At 32.2% G+C, this 23,489-nt stretch overlaps 2 protein-coding genes across 2 annotated transcripts; one reads left to right on the top strand and one right to left on the bottom strand.

Annotated features, from left to right (window-relative positions):
- The first annotated feature begins 2,079 nt into the window (after nt 1-2,079).
- On the top strand, nt 2,080-2,445 carry LOC139484249 (bone marrow stromal antigen 2-like). The gene has a single exon (XM_071267985.1). It carries the CDS (start codon nt 2,080-2,082, stop codon nt 2,443-2,445), a length of 366 nt encoding a protein of 121 aa, XP_071124086.1.
- A 9,899-nt stretch (nt 2,446-12,344) lies between these two features.
- On the bottom strand, nt 12,345-17,262 carry LOC139486011 (cyclic GMP-AMP synthase-like receptor 2). The gene is made up of 2 exons (XM_071270706.1): nt 17,237-17,262; nt 12,345-15,679 (listed from the first exon to the last, which is right to left on the bottom strand). The coding sequence occupies exons 1-2, from the start codon at nt 17,241-17,243 to the stop codon at nt 13,713-13,715; spliced, it is 1,974 nt and encodes a 657-aa protein (XP_071126807.1). The 5' UTR covers nt 17,244-17,262; the 3' UTR covers nt 12,345-13,712.
- Between the last annotated feature and the right edge of the window lie 6,227 nt (nt 17,263-23,489).

Below are 23,489 nucleotides of genomic sequence, written 5' to 3'. Positions count from 1 at the left end.
ACATGAGTAATACGACGGATGCCACATGTCGAGCAGGATCTGAATGTTTTAATTACTAAATTCAAAACTAATGATATCAAATATATGTTATTTTGTCTAGTCTTTGGCTTATGAAATTTAGACGTTTCATCCCATCTAAAATATATTTGTTCTGCTGGTATAGTTAAACTTTGAAATAAACTCGTTGTATATACATGATATATATGGAAGAATTTAGTTTATATTTTAAGTTTGTGGAAACGAAATCACTGATTAATTAACCATTAATACTATTAGTTACATAGTGTGCTAGTGACCTAATACGGTATATATGGGGTCAGTAAATTCCATATGGGGTGAGAGCGAAGCTCGAATCCCCATATGGAATTTACTGACCCCATATATACCGTATTACGTCACTAGCACACCATGTAACGAATTTATCTTTCCGACTATCTTAACGTGTGAAAGTAAGACTAGTGATTCTCAAAATGAGCAAGTCTTCAATACTGTTAGCACTAAGAAAATACTTCCATTGATCCTACAAAAACAGATGCCAACAATAACGACTTGTAAGGTTTAAATGTGTTTTATGAATTTGTTCCAATCTTAATCATCAATTGCTTCGTCTGTTCGAACTTTTAAGATTTTTTCTCAGTACCGTTTTGTTTTTTATAAAGGGACATTACACAATTACTAACTGTGTATGAAATAAGCCCCGCCCCCTTCTTACCTAATAAGGAATATAAAGGGACGTAACTCCACTACTAACCGTGTATGAGATAAGCCCCGCCTCCCTACTAACCTAATATCAAATATACACGGTTTGCACGCGGACGCTTTTAACCAATCATATTCCTGGAAATGTATAGGAGGTAAGATAAATAAATTTCCTTCATTAAATCACAAATACGTCACTTCAGACACGGGTACAGCGAACGCGTTATGATTAATAGTATACAAATACAGTGAAATTGTGCAAAAGAAACATCACCATTACAAAAAAAGGGAACGAGCTCGAGAATTCAATTATGTTTTATAATTTCGAGGTAACATGTCATGACTATTTATGAATTAGCTGCCTGTATCATTGACAAGACCTCTCACACATCTTTTCATATACCTCCATATGTCCGAATTATAACTTCTTCAGGGGTTAAGACAGTCTGATTTAAATTATAAATACAACATGTAGTACCCATGATAGAACTCAGCAGCGTATTTAGACATTTTTAAATGTAAAAGGGTTTTTAGTACATCAACCAGGAAATGAGAGGATTTATTTTTATTTGTATTTGAAAGATACTGTTAAAAACGGGGGAAGGCATATTCCGAATTCGCTTTTGGAACCGTGACACGTTGTTAAAATCTAGAAAATTACGGTCGTTGTTTGCAACTCCAACCTAACTAACAATGCATCTTATTTATCCAGAACTAAATATTAAGCATTATCATATATTATTTAAAAATATTTTAATGACTTTTGGTTATATGTTTAAATCTAAGCAAATCAAATACTGTGAATTCATTCATTTTCGTTCGTATCAATTTTCGTGGATTGCTGAAAACTTGCATATTTGTGGATATTTGATTTCGTGGTTTTGTCAATCTCTGTATTCAAAGCCAATTGCAAATATGTGTTATTCGTTGAACATTTGATTTCGTGGTTAACCTGTATCCACGAAGCTCACGAAAACTGGTTTCCAACGAATAATAATGAATCCACAGTACTTTGTTTTTAAATGTCGTAACATTCTTAACAAAACTGCTTGAACATTCATGAACAATTAATGAGCTGGTAAAAATAAGTCATATAATCAGAGTATGGTAACGGGAAATGTGTTAAAGAAACAGCAACCTGCCAAAAGAAAAGAAACAGCTACCTGCCAAAAGAATAGAAGACAACTCAAGACCACCATATACTCATCGGGATTTCAAACGTATATGTTGCCATAGGCATGATAACATTTTGAGACACCTTGTGAACTTTTCTGACTTTTGAATGATAAGAATCAATTTGTGTTGAATTATATGATAGCTAACATGGAACAGATTAGTAGAATTGTCTGTTTATATTATTTTCTCTGTTTTAAGGTAAATATGGTCAAATTGGAAGAAAAGAGGTTATTGCTTGATGACCAAGACATACTAATTAATAGGTTGAACCGAGTAGAAAATATTGTTGCAATATTAAATGCTACGGTAAAACAGTTATCTACTGAAAATCAACAACAGACGTTAACTATTCAACAGCAAGAGAAAACAATTCAGCAACATCAGACATCAATCCAACAACAGAAGACGTTAACGCAACAACAACAGTCATTAATTAATCAACAACAAATATCAATCTATCAACAACAGACATCAAACCAGCATCAACAAACATTGATCCTACAACACGAGCAGACAATTAAACAATTACAAGGGTCATTTAGCAGTTCTCAAGGTAAGATTCTTGTGTAATTTTTCTTCGAAGAAAAAATTAAAATCAATCGTAAGATTAATTATGTGAAACGTTTTAGAAAGATAGCAATGCATTCTTTTTGTTGTTGTTGCTGACTTTTATAACATGTTAACGTTATATTACCACAACAAAACTATATGATATGATATGATAGATAATAAGCAAAAAGGCAAATATTTTCGTAATACACATTCTCCAATGTATATTTTTAAAGGCCTAGGATATTGCAAAGCGTGTTTTAATCGACATAATTTGCGATAATTTGCCACATTGAGTGTTTTCAATATTTTGTATGTATTTTTATGCAAACTTGAGTGACATTTAAAACTTTATATATCTAATGTTTACTATGTACTCAAACGTATTGTAACATTTATTTTTAAAATATGTCTTCACTAGATTCCCGAAAGTTTTTGGTTAGCTATAATGTAAATCTCGTAAACGATAACCGAAATGGAATTTTTTTAAAAAGTTGGTAATCAAATTCGAACTTTTTCTTCGAAAATATTTCATCAAGAAGTTAGATTTTAATTAAAATTTACATTAATCAGCAAGCAAACATTGCGTCAATTTCAGATTTTGGAACAACATATATTATATGGGGAAGAAAGCAGTGTCGAAAAAATAATACAGAATTAGTTTACTCAGGTAAAGAAATTAATTTTATTAAACATATTATTTATTTAAAGTTTCTTAAAGTTTAATTTCCTTTATCGTATAACTAACCAGTTGACAGAAGATGTGATATGAGTGTCACTGAGACAACTGTTCATCCAAGTCATAATTTGTTAAAGTTATTCATTATAGGTTAAAGTACCGTCTTCAACACGGAGCATTAACACATCGATCTGCAAGCTATAAAGGACCCCAAAAAAGTGAAAAACCATTCAAACAGGAAAAACAGCGATCTTATTTATATTAAAAAAACCGGCAAACGAGTAACACTTATGAACCACATCAATAAACAACAACAACTGTTTTAAAAAGGTTTTCAAATACACGACTGCCTGGCGATACCTTTATCTTGACAGTCATAATTCAAAACTACTACAGGCTCTATTTATTTGCTCGGTCAATCTTTTCTTTGTGTTAAATAACAAAATTACCCTAGATATTGAAAAAGATCAAATTGTCAATTGTGAATTTCATGACACTTATACACAATGCATAGAAATTGACAACATACATACAGAGTTCGGATTGTGAGTCATTTCCCGTACTAGAGTAATGCCTCTTTTTCACTATTTTTCACTGTATACAATTAGAAATAATCAAATATCAGCAGTTTTAAACAAATTGAAAATCTAATATCGTTTGCTGTACTTATTTACAGGAAACGTATTTTTTTTTATATTGTGACTTACATGGATGACTAATTTGTTACGATATATATATATGTTTATACATGTCAAATGCTTCAACTGGAATATATATCGAGGTACTTTTTTACAGGATATGCTGGTGGGGGTTACTATGGGGTATCGGGCTCGGCAGCTGAGAGTGTGTGTTTACCACCAGATCCAAATTATTTAAAAACTAGAGGTTCAAATTTTGCTCAAATATACGGTGGAGAATTCAATAATAACTTTTTTGCCTCTTATGCTGATGGTCAAGATGTTCCATGTGCACTATGTAGAACGACTCAAGCTACTTCTGTGATAATGATTCCTGGAAAGAATAGATGTTACAGCGGATGGACGAGAGAGTATTATGGATATTTATCGTCAGGAGGGTATAAAAATGCTGCTGCTTCGACTTACGTATGCATTGATATAAACCCAGAATTCAGTATTGGAGGTGCGGCTCAACATTATGGTAAACTGTTTTATGACGTTGTGACCGTATGCGGATCTTTGAAATGCCCACCGTACATAAACAATTATCCGCTAACATGTGTAGTCTGTTCTAAGTGATATAATAAATGACAATACATAAGGTATCGGATTTGTTTATTACTATAGTTTCCTTGACTATGAATGCATAGCAAGATAAACCTAACCTGTCGTTACAACTTTGCGCATTTCGAATTAAGGTTAATCTATAATTTCATACCCCATTCTACCTTATCGCTTAAGAAAATATAAGAGCAACTATAAAGGTAATTAATAAATTGTGACATTATCTGACCGAGTAGATTCAACGAGATTTCCCGGCATCTTAAGATACAGATTTTATCAGTAGAAAATCCTTAGAACTATTGAGTGCCAATCTATTAATCAACAAGTACTAAAAATAACAATTCGATCTAATACTGGTAAACTTGACAATTAAACCTTAAATATCTTTATATAGATATAGGAAGATCTGGTGTGAGTGCCAATGAGACAACTCTCCATCCAAATAACAATTTTAAAAAAGTAAACCATTATAGGTCAATTTACGGCCTTCAACACGGAGCCTTGGCTCACACCGAACAACAAGCTATAAAGGGCCCCAAAATTACTAGTGTTAAACCATTCAAACGGGAAAACCAACGGTCTAATCTAAATAAAATTAAAAAAACGAGAAACGAGAAACAAGTATAAATTACATAAACAAACGACAACTACTGTACATCAGATTCCTGACTTAGGACAGGTGCAAACATTTGCAGCGGGATTAAACGTTTTAATGGATCCAAACCTTCTCCCTTTTTCTGAAACAATAGCATACCATCACAACATAGAAAAACACAATTCCAATAAAATTTGCTTGAGTAAGCTTTTACTTGCTTTTAAAAATCAACAGGCGCCCTATATTGAGTAGGAATCACTTACACTTCCATATAAGTAGGGTTTCAAAGTTCTCTGTGTTGTGTTTTATAAATGTTTAGTCTAATTCGTTGTATTTCGCTCTTTGCTGTTCAGTTTTGAAATTAATCATGTTAATAGACAACTAATCAAATAAAAAAATAATTTGGGAACTTGTTATCTTTGGGGAACGAACCATAATATTATAAGGTCACAAAAAGATAACTAAAAAAAAATTTACTTTTTTCATAACACCAACAACCTTACTATATGTAACTTCTGAATATGAAATTGACTGATAGCTTATGGAATGTTGAATAACGAACTGGGCTCATATGTAACATTCATTCGTCATGATAATAAACAGAATTACACACACACACACACACACATGCAATCATTTTTAAGTCAACATATGTTTTTTGATAGACAAGCCCGAATTCAATATGACTAGTTGGTAATGGTCTCAAGTAAAAAAAAATCAATTATATATTAGAAGATATTGGATGAATGATTGAATATTGAAAGCGTAATGACCAGTGTTTTATGCATAGTCAGGACAATTATAGAACAGGTGTCTGCAATGAATATGACAACAGTAATGTATCACAAATGGGAGACAATATTTTCGAAGCTATACTAGAAAATCTGAATTTTCTACAAAATCGTGTAGTACTTCGTATACATCAATTTACAACATATGAGTGATTAGATAAAATCATGACTTTCTGGACTCTTCGTTTTGATTTTTGTCGGAATTTGGTATTTTTGTTATTTTACTTTTTACATACATCCAATCCAATAGCTACGATATATACATAGACAATAACTGTTAAGTGTCGTAAAATATCAGCAGATTAAAAAAGCAGGTGTAAAGCTATCCAATCCTCGCACGTTTATGGCAATTTGAATGTTACACTAAAATTAAGCAATTACATGACCATTGAATACATTACAAATAAATGTAAGGATATTTAGGACAGAAAAATACAAAAATTAACAATACAATAGTACATTCGACATGCTAACCAGAAAATAAATAACATCATAACTCAATACATGATTGTTGAATAAAAAAAGTTCGTGACACGTCTTATAGCGAAACACCAGATATAATCCTAAGATTTTGGTAAGGTTTGTGTTTTGTTTACTGCCGTTTTTAATAGATTTTTAGTTTTTTCTTGTAATAGTATGAATATAGATGGAAACAAATAATTTCTCTGAAATAGACACAAAGGACTATATTGTTTTAACTGTTAACAAAACTTTAAATTTTTGAAATAGTAAGGCTTTTCTATCTCAGGAATAGATTTCGTAGCTGTATTTGGCAAAACTTTTAGGAATTTTTAGTCCTCAATGCTCTTCAACTTCGTACTTTATTTGGCCTTTTGAATTTTTTTTTATTCGAGCTTCATTGATGATTCTTTTTTAGACGAAACACGCGTTTGGCGTAAATATAAAATGTCAATCCTGGCATATATGATGAGTTTATTGGACTGTGTTTTAAGAGACGGTTGCATATACGTTTTAAAAGAAAATGGTCCTTTGATTCGACAAACAATTTAACCATTATCAGTATTTAGCATAATTCAACTCAAACTTTTATGCAGGTTAAACAGAGTAAATCTTGGACCAATGAATAATATGTTATTACCATTGGAAAATGTGCGTTTTATCATATTCATGTGGACTCTCTGTGACAGGCATTTTCTTGTGTAGAACATAGTGGATTAAACCTTGTTTGTAACTGATACCCACAACCCTTCGATTCTAAATGCAAGGGTTTCAGATGTATTCTAATTGTTTTTGTATAAAAAAATCTCTTTGCAATTTTGAGCATCAAATGTGCTATTCGCAAAAACATAACTACTTTTTTGAAAGAAGATGGTGTTCATCCATTTGCTGTATTATTCCTTATAATTTTTATTATTCCTCTGTATACAATTTATTTTATTAAACGAAGTGCTTTGTTTTTTTTCGGTCATTTTTTTAAATTATTATATAAGACAGTATTTTGTTGACCAAAGTTTCCAAAATAAGCCAAACAATTTTATAAAATATGTCGTATATACAAATCTCGATTTTAAAACGTGACATCTATAATATCAACCTGAGACCCTTTGTGACCTTTTCTAAATCTGTAATGATAAGATACAAATTGTGTCACTTGATGTCTTCATATGTAATAACAGCCTTCTAACTATGATTTTGTTGTTAATATATTTGCTTTATTTTAAGGATAATCTGGTTACTACAGAAGACAAGAGATTATAATTTATTCGTTCATAGTGTGTTAATTTACGTTTTTTGATTGATTTAAGCCTTCCAATGAACATTTTATAGTGTGTTTTTCTATGTTGTGATGTTATATTTTTGTCTCAGTAAAAGGAAGAGGGTTTGGTACCATTAAAACGTGTAATCCCACTGTAAATGTTTGCACCTGTCTTAAGTAAGGAATCTGATGTACAGTAGTTGTCGTTCGTTTATGTAGTTTATACATGTTTCTCGTTTCCCGTTTTTTTATATAGATTAGACCGTTAGTTTTCCCGTTTGAATGGTTTAATTTTGAATAATTAAATGTTAAAAAGAAAAATCATTTTAGAAAAAGAAACATTTGTTTTATGAGGTGACACTGTATAGTTGATATCATTTAGAAAAGTAAAATTTTCCAGTGATGTGGTGTTGTGAAAACAAATTAAAATTATAAAAATTAACCGTTTCTTGGTCTTCAATTAAATGTTAAAAAATATTCAAGGAATAAATGTTACGTTGAATTTTCCCCGGACATTTGTAAAATTGAGAAAGGAAATGGGGAATGTGTCAAAGCGACAACAACCCGACCATAGAACAGACAACAGCCGAAGGCCAACAACGGATCTTCAATGTACCGAGAAACTCCCACACCCGGAGGCGGTCTTCAGCTGGCCCCTTAAAAATATGTATACTAGTACAGTGATAATGGACGTCATACTAAACCCCGAATTATACACAAGAAACTAAAATTAAAAATCATACAAAACTAACAAAGACCAGAGGCTCCTGATTTGGTACAGGCGCAATATTTCGGCGGGTTAAACATGTTTATGAGATTTCAACCCTCCCCCAATACCTCTAGGCAATGCAGAAAAGTAAACGCATAACAATACGCAAATTAAAATTCAGTTTAAAAGAAGTCCGAGTCCGATGTCAGAAAATGTCACAAAAGAAAGTAAATAAAACGACAATCATACATAAATAACAACAAAATACTAGCAGTTAACTGACATGCCAGCTCAAGCCCTCAATTAAACTGATTGAAAGATTATGTCTTCATCATATGAGGGGTTTAGTATCATACTATCATAAAATATATGAGAAGAACATAACCCGTGTCATGCCAACAACTGTTGTTAAAAAAAAAAGTGTTTAGTTCCGATGCAAAATCCCTATTAGTGTTTTGCTACTGTGATGCCCACATCCAAATGATTTTGTTATGATTATTAGGTCTTTCCACTTTTCTGTGGAAAGCCTATTGTATTTGTTCTGATTATTTTTTTTTTTTTTTTTTTTCTTCCGCCTAATTTTGTTCTTGCGATAAACATTTGTTTCGCAATATGTCGCTTAGATATTTGGTATATGATATCGAACAGTTTATGCGCTTTTGAAATTTACCCTGCGTAAACGAATACTTTTCTTTGTAGGAGTTATCTCCCCAAACACTGTTTTCCTTGTTAGCGCAACTCCTTCGCAACCGTAAAATATTATGACAAATTTATTTTACAAAATTACTCGTTATATCCTTCGCATGATTTGTCCTATTTTGACCGAAGCGATATGAACGCTCCATATGAGTTATTTCCCCTTATGCATTTGTTATAAGTGATATGCATTTCTATCTTGTAAACCATAAGTGCTAGAGACCTAGGATCTTTTGATTTGAGGTCCTTGGTCCAAAAAAATGAAAATTAGGTCAAGGTCAAAGGTCAAGGTCATATTTTAGATTTTCATATGTCTTTGATTTCCCTATAATTCTTAAATGGTTATAGATACAGAAAATTTAAGCAGGGAAAAATGTTAAGGACTTCAAGGGGCAACTTTGTTACATTATGACTATATTGGTTTTACCATTGTGTAAGGAACATAATCCCCATTGATGGTTTATATAAAGCCATTATTAGACAAAACTCTTAAACAAAATGACCTTGACCCATAGGGTCTTCTGCAATGACATTGTGAAGAAATGACCTTGACAAAGGTCACAAGGTCAAAGGTCAAGGTCATGTACATATGTGATTTGGGGCACTACTTGAAGAGTTTTATGTGTGTTTGCCTGCCAACCAACCAACCAACCAACCAACCAACCAACCAATCAATCAATCAATCAATCATGATCATGATCAATCAACCAATAATTATCATGATCAATCAATCAATCACGTTTCCGTCTCGTGTGTTTATCATAGGGTTCAAGATCTTCTTTGTTTCTTTTTCGCTGTTTCAACTGACCCTATTCAACGTGTTTGACCAAACAAACAACCAACCAACCAACCAACTAATCAACCAATCAATCAATCAATCAATCAATCAATCATGTATCCGTCCCATGTGTTTATTATACGGTCCAAGATCTTCTTTGTTTCTTTTTCGCTGTTTCAACTGACCCTATCCAACGTGTTTAACCAACCAACCAACCAACCAACCATGCAACCAACCAACCAACCAACTAATCAATCAATCAATCAATCAATCAATCAATCAATCAATCAATCAATCAATCATGATCATGATCAATCAATCATGTATCCGTCTCATGTGTTTAATATACGGTCCAAGATCTTCTTTGTTTCCTTTTCGCTGTTTCAATTGACCCTATCCAACGTGTTTAATCAACCAACCAACCAACCAACCAACCAACCAACCAACTAATCAATCAATCAATCAATAAATCAAGTAATCAATCAATCATGATCATGATTAATCAATCATGTTTCATGAAAAATTGAAATTTAATATTGTTCTTGCGTCACTTCTGAAAAAAAATCAACATGTACTGTGAAACTACAAGTACAATCGACCTCAAAATTTGCAGTCAGCAGGGCATACATGTACTTAAAGTTTATAAAAAAATTTGGTGCAGATATCTCTCAAAGCTTTTCCTAGAGAAAAGAAATGGCAATGCCGTAAAAATCGCTTGCAAGGTCCGTAAATCTCAGTAAAAACCTACAATAAAATGTCCGCTCCGAGATTGAAATACTAATCTGTGTTACAAACAGGTGCTGAAAAATGTACAATATCAGAAAATAATCAATAAATGTGTTTTAAAGTTACACCGGATCAATTAAATCCAAAACATGCACTGCCCGTGAACTGTGATCCAAATGTCAATTTCCTACAATGACAAAAGAAATTACATTGTGTTTATTCCGTCTCTATACATGTTGTCTGTTCAAAGTCCCCACCTAAAAAGAAATAAAAAGACCAACTTTTCGTTATTATAAACCCGTGTCACGTGATGTGGCGCGCGCGCTGTACCTAAAATAAAAGAAAAACTTTCCAAACTAAACATGAAACTTCTCCGGTAACAATAATATAGACCCCATACAGAAACAAACAAACAAACAAACAAACAAACAAACAAACAAACAAACAAACAAACAAACAAACAAACAACCCCCCCCAAGTTCAATTAATTTTAAAGGGGGAAAGAAAAAAAAGCAATTGATTTATATTTGTTATAGGTTGCATTTCTGTAAATATTGACAAGGCAATTTCCCATAAGAACTCCTTTTACGGCTAAAACTGTACCACTTTTACTATGAAGTTTTGAAAAAAATCTAATCCTCGAATTGAAAGTGCATATGCACCCCATTTTTTTTTCAAAGGTCAAAATATAGGGCTGTGAGGCATATTTTCAACGTTTATATGCCCTGAACTTCTCAGAGTTTAAACTAAACTAATTTGACATTCCCCAATTCTATTCTCAATTGTATTGAAGGAACTTAAATGAAATTAAGGGAACGTGTACTTTTTTGCAAAATACAAATCCATTGAATATTTGGAAGAATAGATTCACTGTAGCATTTTCATACATTTAACAATGGAACTTTTTGTCTTTCTAAACTATGACAACTAATCAAATTTTCCAAATATGGCTTTTCGAAATATTTGTTATAAAATTATTAAAAAAGCATCAGTTAGTCGGCAAAATTTGTAATGGCATTTCATAGATAAAGCCATGTTTTCTCAGTGTTAAAGGACAAACAATTGTCTCCAGTTACTTTCATTCCATTAATTTGAACTGGGGTGGATAGTTATCACGATGGCAATCATATTTAGACTGAGGCTGCTTGTCTTTCATAAACCCTGTATTTATGTCATTCGCTAAAGCCTCGGTCACACCTTGCCGGATAGCTCGAACGACACCTAACAGATAACTTCTTTTCAATCCGTTCATGTCTGTTAGACGTCCGTTCTTATCCGTTAGACGTCAGTCCATATCCGTTGTATGTCCGTTAAGCGTACGTTTTATCCGTTGACGTCCGTTCTGTTCGGTGAAAAAATTTGAGCATGTTCAAAACTTTTAACGGACGTCCAACGGATAAAATGTCCGTTGAACGTCCGTTATGCGTCCGTTTTGTACGGTACTCGTCCGTTTTGTTTCCGTTTTGTATCCGTTACGTGTTCGTTATTTTAAAGAACAAACCAAAACCAGTTACACAGAACATTTTGAATATTAATGCGATCTACACTTATAATTATTGTCGCATTTAATTTTTTCGTATATCTTGTTTTATCCGGTACGCTTCTGTTAGGTGTCTGTTTTATGCGGTACTCGTCCGTTGGATGTACGTTCGACATCCGTTATGTCCGGTACGTTTTCGTTTCTCGGACGTTGCATATCCGTTGCATGTCCGTTATGCATTCGTTAGGGGTCCGTTTTATTTGGTCAGTACTTCAACGGACTTCCAACGGATAACAATTTTATCAACGGACAACTTTTATTTTCATCCGTTAGGCGTCCGTTCGTCTTATCCGGTAAGGTGTGACCGAGGCTTAAACTACAATCTAAAATTTATTCTAGATAATAAATATCCGCGAGTAGGTTGATTGAAGAACGCAAGTCTTGGTGTTAAATAAATTCAGAGGGAAATTTACCCTACCACCTTCCTCCAAAATGAATATCTATAAGATTTCTTTTCTGGATTTATTGTTTCAAGTTTCAAAAACTTACACACACACCTTATTAGAAAAAAGCATTGATAAACAGTAGTTTGACAACACCAATTTTGATCATTGCAAAGCTTCATATTTCCTAAAGAATAGAACGTCTTTCAGCTATTTTTACAGACTTCGAATAGTGTTATGTACCACCTTACACTAGTAATGACCTCAAACAAGACACATTGACAAAATGCATGTATTAAGCATATTTTGATGAATACTTACATAATCTGCAATTATTTACCACGAATTCAATTCTAGCTGACACATTTCGCAGGTGCTTCTAATCTCATAAAGAAATGGACTATCATCAATGGTTTTAAACAGAGTTTACAAAAAGGACTGCTTTTGCAATGCAATATACAAAATGTCAAGAGTCAAACAGTTTTTTTTAATATACCTTTGATCCAATTTGATAGAAGTCAACTGTCTCATTGAATACACCATGGCGCTAGAAGTCAACAGTTTTATTGACCACGCTAAATCACATTTTCGCTTGGCTTTATGGCTTTTAAGTAGCTGTCAACAACTGCGAGTTCTTTCAGATCTGTACTTAGTGTCTTTTTTGTATTCGAGATTTATAAGTGCATGAAGTACCCGGCTACGTCTACTTTGTGTTTTGTTAGATGTATCACTATTTGTTTCCATCTGATGAGTTTTCAACTGATTTTAATAGTTAGTTTTTATGTTGTAATGTTACACCACTGTACAAGGTAAATTAGGGTTTCGTGCTCACAAACATGTTTGACCACGCCACATTATGTATGCACCTGTCCCAAGTCAGGAGCCTGTAGTTCAGTGGTTACCGTAGTTACATGCTTGTCATATTTGTTTTTCGGAAACTGTTTTGTTTTTTAGTTAGACCGTTAGTTGTCACAATTGAAATATTTCTTATTTCCATGTCGGAGCCTTTTATTGCCGATCATACGGTATGGGTTTTGCTCATTGCTAAAGGCCATACGTTCGCCTATAATTCACTTACATTCACTTCGTTTGGACTTTGGTGGACAGTGATCACATTTGAAGTCATACCACATCTCCTTCTTCTTATTATGTTTGTATATATACAATGCATCCACACACAATATGCATGCTTGTATTCTGTCTTTATAAGATTTTAGCAGAAAAATAAAATAAAAAATCATATTGCCCAATTTGAATAATTTCTACCAGGAATCAGGTCGACCCCCTAGATATATTTAACTAGTTCTGTTATCTATGCATTGTACATTATTGTACAAAAAAAGTGCTAGAGAAAACAAATATCACTAAACGAATTACTAATCTGGAATAAGACCATCCTATAAATACCAGTCGTTAAACTGAATGTATAAAAATCACAATGAGCTCATTAACGAAAGTCTCTTATAAGAAGTATTGAACTTGTGATCAGGGTATAATTCAAGTGACTGCAAGAATGATCGACGGGCGGCTTCATAGTCTCCTGACATCTGTAAAGCAATACCAAGAATTTTGTAGTCTTCAGAAGGTAATTGTCCATTTTGTTCGATACAATAATTTTCTACTAGAATAAGTTGTAAAGTGTGGAGACAATTCTGACATTGTCTGACATTATTGAGATGATAATGACACAGAAATTTTAGAAAATAAGCATACACTATAGAAGAAATAAAACATACTTCATTTTCCACTTCCATGTGTAGTTCATTTGGTATTAAACATGACTTTTTTCCAAATTTCATGAAATCTATAAGCATTGTTTTCCATAGTCGAACGATAGTTTTCTTCTGAAATAATTTCAGTTCTAGCAATTGGTATTGAATATCCGATATCTCCATGAAGCTGTATAGTTTTTCGGCAGTACATTTCGATAAAGAATACATGATGATGCATAACGCTTTCTTGTACTGTTTTGATGTATAGAAAAACGAAGCTAGCATCAACCATCCGGAAACAGCGTCATGATAAATATTTTGGAGCAGAGTACACAGACAGGAATTATACTGTTTATATTGTTGTTTGTTACTATTTGTAGTACTATTCAGCGAAATAGTCTGCGCAGATTGTGCACACCTCAATGACAGGTAGTATGTATATAAGTATTTTAGGTAGGATTTATCACAGGACATTATCAGGCGGATTCCTTTTTTGTATACATAAGTTTGAATCTCAAACTCAACATCCTTCCAATTATTTGAAAAATATAACAACTTGGAATTCAGTATTTTTGCAATATCGATAGTATGCAATGAATGTGGTTCGACGTGATTAATCAACATTGAAACATGAAAGTTAGATAGTTGATCAGAAAATAAGACGCACCGCCAACCATAACTATGTAGGGTATATAGTCTATCTAAGAGAAGTTCACGAGCCCGGCCCTCTATTTTATTCTCAAACAGGTTGTTTTCTGGAATAAAGTAATGCAAGCAAGCTGAATACTTAATACAATAAATAAGTCTACTAAAGCAACGCGAAAAACAATATATAAGATTATTTGGTTTCCAGATGGATTGTGGTAATTCTTCTGATATCCAGAAAATAATTGTTTTCACAAAATATGAACAGAGTAAATCTGAACATTCGGAGTTTGTTTCTAGAACGTCTTTCACAAGAATTTTTAAAAGGGCATAGCATAATAATTGTGTGTGTGTAAATGTGTTTATGAGCATTTTTTCACCAACAGAAAAAGATATTCGCCATTCTATATCTTCTTTTGGTGATCCCTTAACTCCAATAGGTACAAAAAGTACTCCATGTTTTATGATACTTTGTTTGACATTATAGCTGGGCCATGAGTTGTTTGATCTTGTTATCCACTGGAATGCTTGTGATATCCATGTCTTACAATGTAAGCAAAAGGCTTGGTCTATCTGTCCTCCTTGGTGCGACAAACACGGTCCATGAATTTTGTGTATATCTGAATAAGATGTACCTAATACGGATTGTTTCAACAATGTGCTTGATAAAAAATATACTCCATTAAATTCATCCCACACTTTTAATTTGATACCATTGTTTTCTGGAAGCAAATGCGTGTAACCAGGTTTTACATCGTCTGTTACCATTCTATAATAATACTGTATATTTGGCCGTTGTCGTTTTTTTTCATCTGAATAAACCTCGATTGGTTTTACTACATGCATTATATCCAAATCGCTACCTCTCATATCAAGCCCTTCTCCAAAACTTCCACTTGTTATAGTTACATGATATTTGTTGCTTATCACATTATCCCTCACAGAATTCAGTAGTCTGATTGTTTTAACATGATTCTCAGTTCCAACTATGTTTTGACACAAGAATTGATAAAGTGCTAATGATTCGGTATGTGTGTCAGTGTCTAAAATAAAAACGAACTTACTAAAGCGATTTATTAAAAGAAATACAATACAATGTTCACTATGCTGACCGTTGTCATTGAACTGCAATTACAGTGTATTTTCAAATTGTGAGTCGTTGCGCTTTCAATTTAGCTCAAAAATGTGTAAAAAAATAAATAAAACAGAAACATTTTCCAAAATACTTGAAGTAAAAATGAAGTGTTGGGATGTTTTACTAATACGATTAAATGGAAAGTCCAAACATTGATAACTGGTTAAAGAAAGAAACTATTTTATTATGATCAATTGTGAGACTGAATAATCGTTACCATTTTGGTTTGATGATAAGTGACTAGCTGATCATTCTGTCATTTTATGGAGTATGGAGGCTTTTTTTTCTTTCTAAAAAGCAGCTAATTTATCGCACGACGGTACGTTCATGCTAAAGTCGAAGTTTAATTTACAAACTTATAGGTCGGAAGTTCAAGTCTTTTTATGCTAATTATACAAAGTTTTAGAAAAGAATAGTTTGTGACCACTTTACCGAACAAAAAAGGCCAAAACCCCCGAAAACATAACATAAACCTCGTAAAAACAATCTCAACCTGCTTTTTAGTGTTTTGAACCTAAAGGTAATTTTATAGAAATCCAAACACTTATACACCATGGAACAAGTCAAATGCTTGTTTTTAAACTGTTTCAGGCACCTGATTCCTTCAAACTACGACAATAAAACAACAATCAATCCTAGCCTTCCTATTGTTGTAACACCTTCTGCTACAATTTCATAGAGATCCATACACTTATACAAAAGTTACTATTTGTAAACAAAATGTTTTCGGTCAAAAAATGGGTTTGGTAAATGACAAAGACATCGTCATTACAAAATACGAAAGCAGAAATTTTGCAGTCGTTTAAAACGTTCCCACGTGACATAATGTGTATAGCCAGTCAAATTCATTACACACTTTTATTTGTAATGTGGAGAGAGTCAAAAGAGAAAATGAAAAGATAATATGACAGAGAGTGGTCAACAAATATTCCTTCATTAGAGACTCCTGGTTGTTTGAAGGCATGTTAAGCATGTAAAGGACGTTGCGGAGTTAGACTTAACTGTAATCACCGAAACTTTTCCCAAATCACGTGACTAGGACCAGTGAATCATTTGTGTATATCGACTAGTCTGTGACAGTGGCTCATCAACATGACATACAGGCAAGATATTCAATCATAAATGTCTCTCTCATGACAATTTTCGTATTTCTTCGAAGAAATTTTTTAGTGTCGAACCATAACCCATTCTAAATGCTCAATACACATACTCTATAACGAATACTTTTTAAAACGTTTTTCATAAATGCCATTTTGTTTGGTATTTCAGATAAACTATAACTACTTTCGTTTTTATTTTCATCAAACTTTGTTTTAAAATTAAAATCAAACGTGCAAATGTTTGTAACAAAATACGTTTGATGTAGCTAAAATAGAAACACAATAGCAAATGATTACAAATTTACGTGAAACATGTTAAAACAACATGTTTCATCCTCTTCAATTACTTCGAGAAAATTACGTACCTGCCATTTTGTTTTAGCTTTTCAAATGTGTATTTCCGTTAAAAATATTTAATCAACTTTCGTTTCTATTTTTAATCTTTCGTTATCAATTGAATATGTGTTTTTTAAAAACGAAAGAGGTCTTCAGGGAATAATATACATCACGACATAATTATGTGTAGACCAATAAATTCACAATTTAATGATCAAAATGTTTCTTATCTACATTATCGAAGTTGAATTATAAATAAGAAAAATTTAAAAGTTCAAACGTATACATCATGTACATATTCATTGACTTTACATGTGTAGAAAACAAAAGAGAGGAGAACTAGCTTGGTGAAAGTAATATAACTTCACTAGAAATAGAGTAATTTTTGTAAAGGACGGCAGGGTCACTTATATTTGAGGCATTTATTTTGCGTGTCAAAATTATTTTTTTCTTCATCAACTGTGAGAAGAAAACAAAGAAACAATAGGAACGTTGAGGTGCAAAAACAAACGCCAACATAAATAGAAACGAACTATTTGATAACACATGAATAGACTATTAAGTTTTATATGGTCTTATTTTCCTTTGTTTTCCTCTTAATGTAAAATGGCAAATAATTACTTCTTTATTTTTTGGGGAGGAGGGGCAATTTGAGACATTTGATTGTAATAAGTCATTTACATGTCCTGGCTTTGTTTCATTCAGGTACAACCTCCGTTTTGAAAGCAAAGTTTAACGTACACACTCTTGTCAAGATTGATTTATTATAACTTTCAATGAATGTGAAATAAAAAAGCGATAGCAAATGATGACAAGTATATGTTCAACATATTCCATCTTCTAATAATTACTTTTAAAAATTAAATTCCTGCCATTTTTGTTTGAGCTGTTCAGATAAGTATTTCCGTTGACAATGTTAAATCTACCATCGTTTCTATTTTTAAACCCATATCAAATAAAACATTGGTATTTCATAACAAAAGAGGACTTAAGGGGTGTTAATTATTCAGGCCTCAGAACACAATTATTCTTCCCCTTGGCTACAATGCATTTTTAGTTAAAGTCAAAGTGAATTAAAAAATTTGCACCGCCACAAACATGAAATAAATTTAACTGCTTATAGACCATTATTAATCTAATAAAATATGCTTGTCCCAGGACAATCCATCAGTGCTTTTATCTTTTGAGGGCCCTATTAGCATGCCAATGGTAGGATTTGAATCTTGAATAAATGACGAAGGCTAATTTTTACCCTACTTTCAGTTCTGCCTAATCACTACTTTCACTTTCAACAATATTTTTTTCCACATGTTTTACTTATTTCAATATATATGCAACTGATAGAACCACTTAAATAGTAAACATTTCAAAGAAAATAGTAGACAGATTCCTTGGGAAGAAATACCCTATATAATAATTGGGAACTATATTCCTAGACCACGAACAAAGGGGATTAATTGTGATCTGAGGCCTATAAGCCCTCAAAAAATTAAAGTATCCATATGAAACTTCACAGTTACTTCGCATTATATCTTAGTAGTATAAATGTCAAATTTTATTACATTCTGACAAATAACAAAAAAGTTTGGAATGTTTTTATATTAGTATATATGTCTGCGGAACATACTATTTGCAAAGTTTTAAGAATTCAGTCAAACTTTTATTCAGAAAATATTTTTTTTATATTGTTTTCCCAAAATAAGCCTTGATCCAGTTAACATAACTTGTATTTAGTTGAAATGAGACAACTGCTAAAGCAAACTGCACTTATGTGCCATTATTTTTCATATCAATATCTCTATGTTTATTAAATCAGAATTGGTCAATATGATAAAGGTACAGACATAAAAAGCATGATTGTGGATGAATAGACACTGAAAAATTGATTTTTTTCCCTTTATTCTATCCCAACTATTGGTTATTTACTTCTAAACAACTTAAACAACTAAAAGTAATTTAGACTTGACACTTTTAAATTTTTTAAAACATTTTATTTTCATTATTTTTAAATGTCTTTGTGTGTCATGTTATGTCCCAGGATCAACTCAGTTTTGTAAAACCTTACTAAATTGCATTTATAAGGTAATGTCATTGATTTAATGAAGTAATGTGGTACATTCTCACAATTGTATTCCTTTAATTTTCATTAGAAATCATGTCAACTGTAAAAAATGCCAATATCTGCCTCATATGCCCAAATTTGGTGAAAATGTCTTATTTTGATAGACTTTGTGTAATTTCTGTTTTCTTTCTTGAAAAGTAATCAGACAAAGATCATGTTGTTACCTGTTAGACCCTTTATTTACAATAATTGTGTTTTGTCCATACTCATCTCCTAGGCCTCAGAACACAATTATTCTTCCCCTTGGCTACAATGCATTTTTTAGTTAAAGTCAAAGTGAATTAAAAAATTTGCACCGCCACAAACATGAAATAAATTTAACTGCTTATAGACCATTATTAATCTAATAAAATCTGCTTGTCCCAGGACAATCCATCAGTGCTTTTTCTTTTGAGGGCCCTATTAGCATGCCAATGGTAGGATTTGAATCTTGAATAAATGACGAAGGCTAATTTCTACCCTACTTTCAGTTCTGCCTAATCACTACTTTCACTTTCAACAATATTTTTTTTCCACATGTTTTACTTATTTCAATATATATGCAACTGATAGGACCACTTAAATAGTAAACATTTCAAAGAAAATAGTAGACAGATTCCTTGGGAAGAAATACCCTATATAATAATTGGGAACTATATTCCTAGACCACGAACAAAGGGAATTAATTGTGATCTGAGGCCTTCATGATGGTAGAATATAGTATGGTCCAATAAATTCACCAATAGATGATATTATATTCATCTCAACTGGATAAATCGGTTGAATTATAAACAAAATAATTTTAAAAGGACGAACGTTAACACTTCCATCGACATTAAATATGAAGATACAAACGATGTGAGAGGAGAGTATGCTATGTCATTTATCAATAGTGTCATCTTTGTAAAGGACGACAGGGTCACGTATATGTTAGGCGTGTTTATGTCAAAATATCTTTTCTTCGTTTGTGTAACCCTTTATTTCGGCGGCATTTTGCTTTGCAATATATCTCTTTTAACTTTAAGTTATTAACCTGATTTCGTAATTTTCAAATGTTCATTTTATCATGTGCTTATAAACAATGTGAGACCCTTTATGACCTTTTCTATCTTATAAATGATAAGAAACAAATTGTATCAGCTGATGTGATTTCTTCATGGCTCGCATTAGACATTTAAGTATGATTGTATGGTTAATATATTTTCTTTCTTTTAAGATTTATCTGGTCACATAAGAGGAAAATAGATTAATAATAATAATTCAGATATATTTTTTAATCTTCTGAACAGAGTTGCAAATTTCGTTGCAATACTGAATGCAACGGTGAGACAGCCAACCACCAAAAATCAACAACAAGCGGTAACGATTCAACAAGAATAAAACTATCTGCAACATCAGACATAACACCAGCAATATCTGATATTAATCCAAATGCAGACCACATCATTTCAGCGACAACAGACGCTAATCCGAAACCAGCAGGTGTCATCCAACAACTAAACATAACAATCCAACAACAACAAATATTAATCCAAAACCATCAGATGATGTCAATTCAGCAACTAAATATAACAATCCAAAAACAACACACGATTACTATAGTATCTAAAACCAACAGACATCAATCCAACAACATAACATATCACTTCTGTTCAACAACAGCAGACATAAATCCAACGTCATGAACAAACGATAAAAGAGTTGTAACACTCATTTAGCATGAACACATTATCATTCTTTGTGGTGTGAAGATAACATTGTTATAAAGATTACCAAAACATATAATGGTAAAAGAACGACTACTAATTCCGGAGGGGAAAGATGTCAGCTGATATTTTGTTTAACATATACAAAAAAAGTTATGTGTTATAATTACCTATGATACAACTATCCAAAAAGTTCAAATGAATGTATTTTTGTAAATTTCGAATCTGATTTTTTAAAGTTCTTGTAAAGATGCATTAATAAAGGAATACCAAGTTTTACTGCATGCATTGCAAGAATATGAAATGGACAATTTGGCCTAATTTTTATTTTATTGTTAATTTTATTTTTGTTATTTGTTTTCAATACTTACCCTTTTACATTAATTTTGAACAAAAAATGCTAAAAATGCAATGTGCTTGGCCTAATCTTAGTGATGTCACAATGTTTTATATCCGGTGGACGAACTAGAAGGGCGAAAGTAGAGCAGGCCTGGATTTCATGTAAGTTTGCACTTTGTATTTTCGTTATAACACAGTCTTTTGTTGAATCTTTTGCATGTCAAAGTTTAGAATTTTATTGAATCTATAGACTGCAAATTATTGGGAACATACGGGAAACGTAACTGAAAATGCACCGCGATATTCGTTAAATGGACGAACTTTGGGGAGTGAAGAGTATGTTAAAATTGTGTTTAGATTTTAGACACCATTCATACAATTAACATACAGTTTAGATATTGGAAACTGGTTTGTTACATGCTCATATAGAAAGTTAATCAGTGTTATGTCAATCCTGTTAATGTTAAACAAAAAATATTGTCTTAATAAGAGAAACTTGTATTGTATACATTGATAAGCCTTTGAGTGTTAAAGCGAAATTTAAAAAAAAGCATAATTAAAAATACCACCAATAAAATAGTTTACTTAAAACGCTCAGTTCGTTTACATAACACTCATCAGCGACACTCGAATCACACAGCTTACAAAACTTAATACAGTATGAAGTTTGGCCTTTCTCTTGTAAATCTTATTCTTATATATTTCTCTCAAATTTTGTTTTGTTTTAGGGATATGTTCTTGTTGTTCTAAAACCAGGAATTTATTAAAGTGCCTTGGGCGAAACTCAGTTGCGATTTTAGAAATTAAAAAAGTGTTATATGATTCTACTTCGAAAATAATGGATCTTAGAAAATTTAGCCTTATGATAGGATTTTATAAAAAAATATTTCCCAAAGAATGGGGTTCGGTGCAATCCTTATTTTCCTCATTATGGATTGGTATTGGGATAGTCGCAGTTAATACAAGGTTTATCTCTAAATGGAAAACATGTTATGATAAACTGAAATGTTTACGCTTAACATTAGTGTTTCCATCAAAACGTTTTTTCTTATACTGAATTATTCATGTGATTATATTCTTACATATTATAGGCCTGATATGTATTTACGCTTTAAATGTTTGGTTTGTTTTGGCTTGGTTTCCACATATGAATCATATGAAAACCAGTTTGCCAATGAAAATGACAGTAGTTTCTTCCATTATAGAAAATTTAGAGTTTTTCGAAAGATAGATACCCTTTTAATTAAGTAAGTCATATACGCATCTTTATTTTTAAGCGTGCCATTTTTCTATATGCATGTTACACTGTTGATACCCTTCGTGACCTTACCTAACACTTGATTGATAAGATTTGTGTTAAATCGTTTCTTCATAGCACACGACAGGCATTTAAGTATGATTGTGTGGTTAATATATTTTCTTTGTTTTAAGGTTGATCTGGATTCTACAGAAGAGAAGAGGTTACTACTGAATGACCCTGATGTGTTGGTGAATAGGTTGAACCGAGTGGAAAGTGTCCTGGCGATATTAAATGCTACAGTAAAACAGCTAACTACTGACAACCAACAACAGGCAGTTACTATTCAGCAGCAAGAGAATATGATTCAACAACAGCAGACTTCAATCTAACAACAACAAACATTAACCCAACAACAGGACCAGACAATTAAACTTATGCAGAGCTCAGTTAACAACATTAAAAGTAAGACTTTTATATTATAATTTATTTTTTTTACATTACTTAGGAATTTATTTGTCCTTATCGACCAACATGACCCATTCAAACAGTTTGTTTATCTTAGACGAAATAACATTATGATGTAACATTCATGAACATGCTGAAGCACGCCTAGGGATACAGGAATTTCTCGCTGCATTGCAGACCCATTGGTGGCCTTCTGCTGCTGACAAATAGAAAACAGCAAACTTTTACTTCAAGAAAGCTATTTTTCTATGACATGATTATATAAAGAGCCAAGATAATGAGAAAAAAACCACAAATCATTTACTGTTTATACTGTTTGTTTGAGTGTGTACTTTCGATAGTACATGAACGTATATTCTATATTGAACGCAATCTTTAAGAATAGGAAAAGTATATGTGACACTAGCTACGAGATAAAAAATTTAAAGTAC

Source organism: Mytilus edulis, chromosome 8 (assembly GCF_963676685.1).
Source record: "Mytilus edulis chromosome 8, xbMytEdul2.2, whole genome shotgun sequence".
NCBI lineage: Eukaryota > Metazoa > Mollusca > Bivalvia > Mytilida > Mytilidae > Mytilus > Mytilus edulis.
The sequence above is the reverse complement of the archived record's forward strand: the minus strand, read 5'-3'. Positions and strand labels throughout refer to the sequence as shown.

Bases quoted from the DNA above. Each gene is read 5' to 3' on its own strand.
- LOC139484249 (XM_071267985.1), top strand. From the start codon at position 2,080: ATGGTCAAATTGGAAGAAAAGAGGTTATTGCTTGATGACCAAGACATA.